The 11,461-nt window shown below is 37.5% G+C and overlaps 1 protein-coding gene and 1 non-coding gene across 2 annotated transcripts; both read right to left on the bottom strand.

Annotated features, from left to right (window-relative positions):
• dmbx1a (diencephalon/mesencephalon homeobox 1a) lies at positions 1-11,223 on the bottom strand. Its single transcript, XM_028473260.1, has 5 exons — positions 11,040-11,223; positions 5,584-5,754; positions 3,141-3,319; positions 2,145-2,532; positions 1-560 (listed from the first exon to the last, which is right to left on the bottom strand). The coding sequence occupies exons 2-5, from the start codon at positions 5,735-5,737 to the stop codon at positions 109-111; spliced, it is 1,173 nt and encodes a 390-aa protein (XP_028329061.1). The 5' UTR covers positions 5,738-5,754; positions 11,040-11,223; the 3' UTR covers positions 1-108.
• Positions 650-722, bottom strand: trnak-cuu (transfer RNA lysine (anticodon CUU)). The gene has a single exon. It is a non-coding gene; the product is annotated as a tRNA-Lys (tRNA).
• Positions 11,224-11,461: the final 238 nt, after the last annotated feature.

Here is an 11,461-nt window from a genome sequence, read left to right as displayed (position 1 = left end):
TCCGCCCAGTGGAGATGTGTAGGTCCTCTCCAAGCTGCTAAAGAGTCATTTATTTATTTATTTACATTAGTGTGTCCAGTCACACTCTGGAGGACTCGGTAAACGTCCTCAGTTGGTCAGCGTGTCCAGCCCCAGGGAGGCGGCGTGCTGCTTGGCCCTCAGACGCAGGCTCTCGATGCTGCTGGTCTTGCTGTTGTGGCTGCTGAGGCCGCCCCCCCCTGCTGCCACCGACCCCTGCAGTAAGGGGCTGTTCCACACCTGCTGGGCGTGGTGGGACAGGGACTGGTAGTAGGACTGGCAGGGCAGAGAGCCCAGGGGGGCCGGGGGAATGTTGACGTTCATCCCCAGGTAGGGGAGGGACGAGGAGGCGGCCAGGTCGAACGCCGGGTAGTGCACCAGGTTGTTGGTTGCGGCCATGTGCTGACGGAACTGCTCCTGCAGCCGGAACAGGCTGAGGGGGGAGGAAGAGTAGGAGTGGCTCTGGGAAAGGGGGGCGCCCCCCCCAGGCAGGCTGCCGCTGCTTGACGAGGGCGTCACTGATGGGGAGACCATTGGAGACTCTGAGAAACCGACACGTGCACGGGTTAGAAAACTGGTTTACAAGTACTCACATTACTGTAAGTGAGTTATTTTTATGGGTAAAAGACAACACCCAACGTGGGGCTCGAACCCACGACCCTGAGATTAAGAGTCTCATGCTCTACCGACTGAGCTAGCCGGGCGTGCTACATGCTAACAACGGTTATATGACCAGACAACAGGAGAAATGCCTACACTACAAAACTTGCTGTTAAAATTAATACTGCCCCAAAAACACAATTTTTTTTTTCAAAACAAAAACAGAAAATCCATCTTCCACCCTCATTTTGGTGAGATAAATGTGCAAAGAGATTTCTGCAGATCACCAGCCTTGTTTCCCCATGTCAAAAATCACGTCAGAGTAAAATTCCAAGGATATTTTAGCCATGGGCTAACCACAGAAACACAGAAACGTCCTCATACGCGCTCTTACTTTGAAAACGGCACCTTCTAGACGTACCATATTAAAAAAACACATCATCTTAAGGTGCGTTCACACCGAAAGCAACTTCAGCAACTCTAGCGACTAGATTACGTTCAAAATCAATGTAAATGATACAACCTCCATTCAAGTGACGCGATTCCAGCGACTGAATCACGTGATCTGAGACATTTTGAACTTTTCAAGCGACTTCGATTGACGTCCAATCAGCAGTGATACAACCAGGGCTGTAGCACCACACTTTGGGCCCTGGGTACTAACCATCTTGTAGGGCCCCTACTGTAAGTTATGTACACGTTTTTTTTTTGCCTGGAAACTCTACTAGTATAGTTATACAGTATATACTTACTGTATATACTAGTATATAAGCTTTCTTTTTTTTCTCCACAATAATCTAATGACTCCACATCCATTACTTGTATTTTATTAATGTGTTCCACTATATTTTAGTGGTTTATTGAATATTGTCTTTGTGACATACTTTTGTTACAATTTAGTGGCTTTTATCTGGTTAATAAAAGGTAAATATAGAATGATTAGAATCATAAGGACACTCTAGCCACCTACTTAAGACTTGGTGGCGGCAAAATTTAGTCTTCAAAATCATCTTTTAAAATAATGTTTGATGTGCAAAAGGAACGTTTCAGCATTTAAATGTGAGAGAGTGCACATACTCTAGTTCATTTCAATCTAAACAATATATTGATCAAAAAAAGATGTTTTAAAGCTCAACTCTGAATAATTGAGTAAACCGTTGCTTTCCCTCACTTCACCTTCTCTCCCTCTCCTTTATTTCCTTGTGTTTTTGAACTGGTTTTCCTTTCTTGAGTAAAGACAGTGTTTCCTGCTGCTGTCTATCTTCTGCTCCTCGTCACATCCACAGTTCAGACTACCTGCCACAGCAGAAGCACGTGTTTCAAAAGAGGTGGGGGGACTAGCTAGGACCTTGATGCCGCATGAATAATTGTTTTTAATGCTAAACTGTGATTACCAACCATCTCATTTTAGTAATATACATAATCTAAACATAGATACAGTATATATAAAACATACTTCTGAGGGCCGTACCCTTTACCCCCCAGTCCGACGCCCATAGACCTAACACACACCATCATCTGCTCACCTGGTTTAGGGCTGAATCTTTTACAACCAGGGGACACGTCTCCAGGAGTCAGGGGCCTCTCACACTTCATCTCCTCGCTCTGACACTTGCTTTCCTCCTCCTTATCCGTGGCGTTGTCCTCCGTGGCCGACTCGCTGCCAGAGTGTTCTGCTGACGTCACGTTCAGCTCCATGTCCAGAGGTAAGGGACGGACCACGGGGGCCTCTGCCTCCAGCGAGGAAGAGGATGATGAGGATGAAGATGGAGGGAGCTGGGTGTCGGCGGATGGAGGCGTGTCCTCCTTCTCGCTGCCTCCTTCACCAGACGCCTCCTTCTGCTTCTGCAGCTGCTCCTTCTGGAGGCTGCGCTGCTTCTTGCGAAACTTGGCTCTGCGGTTTTTGAACCAAACCTGAAGAAATCAGGCAGAGTTCAGAGATGGAAACGTTATTTAAATGTTTTCATCATTTTCAGTCATTTTGTGCGTTTACTTTAACACATTATAGAAAGAGAGCCACATGTGGCCCCTGTTCGAGCAGATGTTTTTAATATGCTAAGGTTTCATTTATTCTTTCTTTCTTTCCTACTTGTATTCTTTTTTTTTCTTTTTTCCTTTTTGTATTTTCTTTCTTTCTGTCCTTCTTGTATTCTTTCTTTTTTCATTCTTGTATTCTTTATTCCTTCCTTTCTTTCTTTTATATTTAACAAACAGACATTTTTAAACTTACATTCATAAGTTATTATGACTCAAACTCATAATTCCTTCAACTTCTGTACCAGTTTTTAATCCTCAAATACGCATGTGTCAAACTCAAGGCTCGGGGGCCAAATCCAGCCCTTTAGAGCACCTAATCTGGCCCGCAGGAGAAAGTAAAATAACAGAGAAAACAGTTTTCTCGCCTAAAATCTGTGGCCAACTTGAGATCAAACTGGTCCGTATTTTGTTGAATAATATCTTACGCTTAATTTATTCAGACAACCTGTTGTGTACGTTCTATTGATCAGAGCATCAGACTATACCTGCACTCGGGCCTCGGGCAGGTTGGTGCACATGGCCAGCCTCTCCCTCATCACCACGTCGGGGTAGTGCGTTTTCTGGAAGGTTTTCTCCAGCGCCTCCAGCTGCTGGGCGGTGAACGCCGTGCGGCTGCGGCGTTGTTTGCGGTGCTGAGAGCCGTAGCGAGCCTCCAGGATTATGTCTTGAAATGCGCAGCCGTTGGAAGAGAAAACACACGGCATGCCAGTTTTATTGGATGGGACTTGAACACATCACCGTAACTGTCTAAATAATGCTTAAACATAATAAACACACTTTGCAGAAAGATTGTGTTTTTACATTTTGGGATATCGAAACATTTTAAAATAAAGAAAAACAAAATAGACAGAATTAGTTATTGTGTATATTAGAAAGGAACTCTGGGCTCCAACCAGAGATCAGCTCTTAATAAATATAACTCAATAAAATTTATATTCCTATATGTAAATATCAGTCGAGACCTGTCAAATATATTAGTGAGGAACTCATTTTCTAAAAAGATGTTATTTCTATTTAGTGAATAATTAAACAATGAATGTACCTTTGTAAAGAATAATAAATATGTTTCGTGTTACGCAGATATGAACAACAGGCGGCCCTTTGTTTAATTTAGTGTGGCCCCCAGAGTGAAAACAACACCAAATATACACAAAAAAACAACAAAAATAACTGAAAAATATTTAAAACAACAATAATAAAACTCCCAAAACTCAAAATATCAAAAACACACAAAATGACTCCAAAAAACATACAGAACCACAGAAAAATGCATAAAAGGACAAAAATAGTACACAAATCTTCTCTAAAAACACACAGGAAAATTACAAATATTAAAAACAACAATTAAAAGTACACTTAAATGACACCAAAAATACACATACTGTAACTTCAATAACACAAAAGACATCAAAAATACACAAAAGGACTCCAAAAAACATACAAAATCACAGAAAAAAAACACAAAACAAAAATGCAAATAATAACTCTAAAAACACACGTCTACATATATGCACAAAAAATACATAGAAATATTTCAAACGATGCCAAAAATGCACATAAACGACTCAACACACAAAACTGCAACAAAAACCGAAAAAATAACCTGTATTAATGCTCATTATTCTAAATGCTGACATGAATATTGATAATGTGGCCCTGAGATCAGATACATTTAGGTCTGTCACTGTAAAGCGTTAATTGCGAATAATTAATTACAACAAAAAATAACGTGTTAAAAAAAAAAAACACCATTAATTGCTTTTTTTTGCACTCCAAACAGCATGGAACCATTTCATTTCAAGCGTTCCCGGTATACCCATAACACTGACACACCGGCTACAAGACTGAAGGACTGCTGAGCTGCTCAGCTTCGTTTGAGTTCATTTTGGCCGAAATAAAAACGCCAGATGACAAACACAAGCCTAGTTGTTTAAAAAACGAACAAGAAAGAGTTTGCCTTATCACCGGAGCTTAGCGGCTCCTGTTAGCACTTCAATGCTAAACATGGAGCAAATTTTTCAACCAATTTCAACTTCTTTCAACCTTTTTCAACTTTTTCATCCAATTTCTACTTTTTTCAACCTTTTTCAACCTAATTGCTAACATTAAGCTACAGCTAGGTTATTGCTATTGTTAGGTAAATGTTATTGCTAGGCTAATGCCAATTCTAGGCTAAGGTGAATGTTAAAGCTAGGCTATAGCTATTGCTAGATTAATGCTAGGCTAATGCTATTGCTCAGCTAGTGCTAACACTAGGCTAATGCTATTGTTAGGCTATTGTTAATGTTAGGCTAGTGCTAACACTAGGCTAATGCTATTGTTAGGCTATTGTTAACGTTAGGCTAATGCTAACACTAGGCTAATGCTAGGTTAATGCTAAGCTAATGCAGTGCGACGTGGGCCAGCACCTGCATCCACACTTGTATTTTCTTCAGGAAATAAAAATATTCTAGTTTCATTTGTATTTTCTATTATTTGAAAATTGACACGAGTACAGATCAATATTCCTTTGGGACTAGCCTCACATAAATATCATATAATAATATAAATGGCAACGCCTGCATCTTGTTAAAAACAAAAACTTACTTTATAAAGACATTTTGTTATATACCAATATTTTGATCTGTCACAATGAAAATATCTCAAGTTGAGGGCGTTTCTCAGCAATTTTTAGGTGTGGTTAAAAAAGAGATTAAGTAGATTAATTAATTACAGAGAATAATTAATTAATTGCACCATTTTTTTTAATCTCTTGACAGCACTAAATAAAATCACTCTTTGAGGCCCTGCTGTGATAAAAGTCATCTGTCCTACAGGTCAGGCTACTACAACCAACATTATTCGCTGAAATTTAAATACAGTTTAAAACAAACTGTGTGCGTGTGTGCGTGCGTGTGTGTGTGCGTGTGCGTGTGTGCACTGAATTACCAGCGAGCCTCTCTGCCAGCGTGAGCGCGTGCACGGACGGCCGATAGTCGTTGGCATGCTGCGCCTGCTGCGCCGCCTGCTGGTGGAGGTTGTACATGGCGCTGAGGGAGTTCATGGCGTGTAGAGAGTATCCGTTAACCCCGTAGTGCTGCATGCTGCTCACAGCGCCACCTGCAGGACACACACACACACACACACACTGTGAGCCAGTGTCAGGGGAACAGCAGCTTTTTAATGTGCTCAAGTGTTATCCATTAACATCCAATTATGGCCGTGTTCAAGCCATTAATTATACAAAGACTATTAATTGGGGTTATTATCACTGATTGTTGTAATGAAGCGTGACGGCTGCTGCTGATGCTTTATTTGTGCTGCGGGAGGAAGTAAATCCCTAAAGAAAAGGCTGCTCATGCATAGACAGATCAAGGTGTTGATGAAATGAAATGGAAAATGAAATAAAGCTGATTTGTTACGGGCTCGGATTATTTCTGACGGCTATAATTTATTACAAATTACCATTTTTATTTTTATTCTCTTTTGCAAAGACGAGCGGGTTTGTTTTGTTAGTGTTTTTTTTTATTGATTTTTGTTTGTTTTTTTTGAAGAAATTTTTGTAGTAGTTTTGTGTGTTTTTTGAGTATTTTTTGTGTTTTTCTCTTGTCTTTTACTGTATTTTCCTGCCATCTTGTAATTCTTTGTATTTTTTAATGTATTCTTGCTCTTGTTTTGTGTATTTTTGTACATTTACTTTGGGGGCCACATAAAATTAGACCAAGGCCCAAACAGTCACATTAGAATAGTTTTTTTCTTATTTATGTAATTGTTATTTACTTAATCATTTAATACATTAATTAAATTATTTACTTATTCATATATATATATATATATATATATATATTTATTTTATTTTTTCTTTCTTTTTTTAAATCAATTATTTGTTTATTCGATGTGGACATCACAATTACATTAGTTACTCAGATGTAGTGTTTTAAAGTGTGTTAGCACATGTTACAGGGATAAAAGTAACAGAAATAATAAGAAAGTAAGGAGGTAAAAAAAATGCACTGTACAAAACATTACAACAATAAAAGAAAATCAATATTCAAAATTAAATACAGTCAGTATAGGACTTTATGGGATGTTCTGCAAGATAAATAAATATTTGGACAAAGGATCAGATTGTTTGGTAAAAAAAACATTTGAGAAATTTTACTCTTTTTACAGATGTAACCAAATAGTTATCATTCCCCTAAATCAATTCCCTTTATGTAAATAAGCCTAAAAAATAATAAATAATCAGACAAACAGTTGAATAAATAAAAGGGACGATTCATAAGCATTTATGTGAGATTGTAGCCTATAGCTATAGTTCGTATTTAGTCCATTATGGGCCACCAAAAGTTAAAACTGTAAAACAACATGTTCTATATCACTGGTAAAAATGTGTGAACATGAAAAGTAAAGCTAGATGTCAATGTAAAATCTAAATGTCAATGTTAAATGTAAATGTAAAAATTAAATCTCAATGTTAAGTCGGTTGCCAAGTGTAAAGCTAAATGTTTAGAAATTATACATATACGTCTTGCGCTTCCCCTCTCCTCACTCACTGAGCCACAGTTAGTGGTGTGGGCGGGGCCTCGAGATCGACAGGCGCTGACCTGCCCACTTTGCATAATCTCTAAACATTTAGCTTTACAATTTAAAAGATTGCACTTCTGGTAGTGTTGACCTTAGACAGCATGTGAAGACAGAGTAAAAAGAGAGAAAAAAAAAAGCAATTGGCGGTTGATGTAACATTTAGATTTTCCATCCATTCATTTTCTGACACGTTTGCTCTTTTTTTGAGGGTTGCGGGAATCTGCTGGTGCCCATTTATAGCACTCAATGGGCGTTAGGCGGGGCACCCTGGACAGGGCACCAGTGCATCGCAGGGCAACATTTACATTTTTAACATTTAGATTTAGATTTAACATTTAGATTTATTTTTCATGTATACACATTAACAATGATATTGAACATGCTGTTTTATAAGAATTTCTGTCAAATGAAAGAAAAATTAGCTAAATGTTCAAAATATGTCGGCAATGAAAAAGTGACATTCGACACCACATAGTCCGTTAGCGGGTTGATATAAAACTGTATGGACACAGAAATATTCAAAACATTATGCCGTCAAATAAATACCCCTGGAAGCATTTTCTTTTAACCTAGGTGTACTACAAAAACAATAATAATAATAATAATAGTATTGCTAAAAGTGTCCGTGTGTGTGCGTGTGTGTGCGCGCGCGTGTGTGTGTTAAGTGGCACTGCAGGCTGATGGATGTGATCAGAGGTCAGTTGGGAATAGTTTAATTCTCGGAGACAGAAGGTGCTTCGCTAAACATTTACTTTGCCCCCCCTAACTCCCCCACCCTCCCTCCCTCCCCCCTCCTCTGCCTGCTCTCGGGCGTCTCCTTATCCCATCATGGCCCCGGGGCTACGTTTTGGCTGAGATGTATGGCTTCTCCGCGGGTGAAAAATATGCACGTTTGATCCCCATTTGGCTCCCCCCGTCTAATGGAAGTGCAAATAGGTTTCGACTGCGAGGGCCCCCATTTATCACCGCTGACACGGACGGACGGACCGGGGTCCCACGCCGGGTGTGCGTGAGCTGAGTGCTCCAGATTTTTAGGGGTTTTTTTGCTGAAAACTGCAGGTGTGTTATAGACGACACAAAGTCAGGATCGTTTATTGAAATACTAGCGCGTTTTTGATTTGATTTATTTAGTTATTTCGATGACATAAATGACAACATAAAAACTGTTTAAAGTAAAATAGATTAACAAGAAATCGAGAAATTACAATAAAACTGTATCTTGCATCTTCAAATTCTTATGCTTCTCAATTTACATCACACATGTCAAACTCAAGGCCCGGGGGCCAAATTCTGCCCATTGGAGCATCCAATTCGGCCCACAGGAGAAAGTAAAAATGAGACAGAAAACTACAATATTTTTAGGGGCTCACAGTTTCCCCCAGTAATTTTTAATGTTAAACAGTTGAAAAAAAGTCAAAATTCTTACAAAATCTTTTAATTTTCCTAAAATTATGACCATAATATTTCCCTTAATTAAATAGAAATTGGTCACAAATCTAGGAAATTTAAAGTGTAGTTCCTGTTGGGACTGATATCTGTCACTTATTGCTTGGATATGGTCGGTTTCATCCATATTTAGTGTTTTATGTACTGTATACGTAGAAGTGCAAACTAGGGCACAATAATGTTGAAATGACTCATTTGTGGCCCTCTTGAGATTAAACTGCTCCACGTTTGGCCCCTGAACTAAAATGAGTTTGACACCCCTGGTTCACATGAACAAAAAGGACTCAAAGTTTGTTCCACAGATGGTATAATATACAGAAGCTTTTCATTGTTGTACAAACACTGTGAACCTTTAGATTTCATTTATAACTTCCCTCTCTTCCATGAAACACTTCCTGAATATTTTTTGGTAAAATTTTTTGTTTAATTCCAGGGGGCTATATATTTATTTATTTATTCATTTTTTTATTACATGTTTCTTTTCAAAATTACAATAACAATTGTTTTCCTTCAAAATGTTTAACAAATATTGATGCTTTCACTCATTTATTGTCCTTTTTGCTTAGTTTGCATGCAGATTGTTTGGGTGGGACCTCCTGTTTGGTTTTGGTTTTTTTAACATCATCATCATCGCTGAGGCTGTCTGCTCTCCTGTCATCCATCAGTGTGTCTAAAGGCCCTCCAGGCTGCTGCGCTCAATGCTTCGATTATCAAGGCGTCATTATGTAAATTGGCATGTACAGAGCAGCTCCTTGATCCCTTTAAATGAGGAGGAAAAATGTTATTTGCTAACAGCCCTCTGGGCCCCATGGATCGACCTGAGAGTCTGATCTTTGCTGTGTCACCATGTGTGATGTGGAGAGAGGCCGAGGAGCATCTTTAATTCTGCCTTCAGCTTTTATTATGAAGGGCTGCTTTGACACGGACAGTAATGCAAAACATGATTTTGTCATAAAACAAAATAGAACTAAATATTAATAGATAACGAAATTAAATGAAATGCAAAATGTATTATTATTATTATTATTATTATTATTATTATTATTATTATTATTATTATTATTATAAGAAGCACAGTTCTGTTTCAAAATACTTTAAAACATTTCACATTTTCTTTGGGAAGAATAAAAAGTAGTAAAACAATTGTCAAAATTAAGAGAGATTGAAAAAAAGTATTTTTCATTACTAATTTATTAACAACTGAACCCATAACGTGCCTGTCATCATTTATACAGTGACTACATAATATCATATAAAATTACAAATCTTAACATTTATATATGAAAGTGCTTGAGCTGAAAGGGTGAATATTACAAAAATATATATATTTATTCTGTTGAATCCCGTGTTAACTAAAGGTTATAGTAAAACAATATTTGACATGTTTTATTTAAATCGTAACATTTTATATATGAACGAGTATGAACTAAAAGGTTTAAAATTGCAAAATATATATTTATTTTAATTAGTTCTATACCGTGTTAATTAAAAGGTTTAGTGAAAGAATATGTTGACATGATTTATTTAAATCTTAACATTTAAATATGAAAGAGCTTCTGCTAAAAGCTTAAAACTGGCAAAAATATAAATGTATTTTCATTGGTTCTATGACGTGTTAATTAAAAGTTATAGTAAAACAATATGTTGAAATGATTTATCTAAATATTAATGAAACAGCTTGTGCTAAAAGGTTAAAAATGGCAAATATTATATATATATACAATATTTATTTTTAATTAGTTCTTTGCCGTGTTAATAATTAATAGTGAAACAATATGTTGACATAATTTATTTAGATTGAATTGTTACAACTTCATGATATTTAACAACATGTGTGTTTCAGGACGTTTCTTTCTTTTTTTTTTTTTTTTTTTGTTTCACAATTTGACATTTAACTTTATAATTTGCAAAAAAATTGATTTACGCTCAAAAAAAAAAGTCAACCAAAAAGTGTAATTGTTTTTTACACTGCGTGCACTGTTTTACTGAACTATTTTAACTCATGGTTAATTGATTATTTTATCTGATATTACACTGGTAGAATATGTAATAAAATGTAGAAACCATATACTGTATTGGAAGTCTAAAGTGTTCTGATAAAAAGGGTAAAAGCACTTCCTCATATACATTTTTACAGACCGTTTTATAGACAAAATAAGTTATTACAGGTGTTAGTAATATTGATAATTAATATTTAAGATTTATTTTATTTGTTTACTTGAAGTTGTAAAGCGAATTCGGACTCTATGTGGTGTTTTTTATTTTTTATTTTATTTTTTTAATAAAATAAATGTTATATCTGCTTTATTGTAGAACTTCAGATTATATCATCATTATATCAGATCAACATGACGTCAATGTGAAGTTCGTACCTCAGTTTTCCGGTGCGATGTGACCCCGGGTCTCCGCGCTCCTCACAGCCCGCCTCTGGCTCCTCTTTCCCGGCGTGAGATCGCAGCTGTGCTCGGTGTAAACTCCTCCAGTCACGTCCACGCTGATAACACGCAATTTTCCCTTTTACTCTATTTATGTTATTTATTTTCTCTCCTCGTGCACTATCAGCGTCCCGCGCGCACTGAAGCTGCTGAAGCTCGAGCTCCCGCCGCGAGGACTTTTATGGGTCGGCCTACTGGAGGCGTGCTGCATTTCTATTGGTTCCCTGAGCTGTCAATCAATCAGAAATCAAGGCGGGTGGCGGTGCGCTTTATCTTTGACGTGTGGAGTTGTTTTTTTTTTTTTCAAATAAATATTGATGAATTTAAGCACATTATGTCTGCTTAAATAACTCTGGTTT

Source organism: Gouania willdenowi, chromosome 17 (genome assembly GCF_900634775.1).
Source record: "Gouania willdenowi chromosome 17, fGouWil2.1, whole genome shotgun sequence".
In the NCBI taxonomy this organism is placed as follows: Eukaryota; Metazoa; Chordata; class Actinopteri; order Blenniiformes; family Gobiesocidae; genus Gouania; species Gouania willdenowi.
The sequence above is the reverse complement of the archived record's forward strand: the minus strand, read 5'-3'. Positions and strand labels throughout refer to the sequence as shown.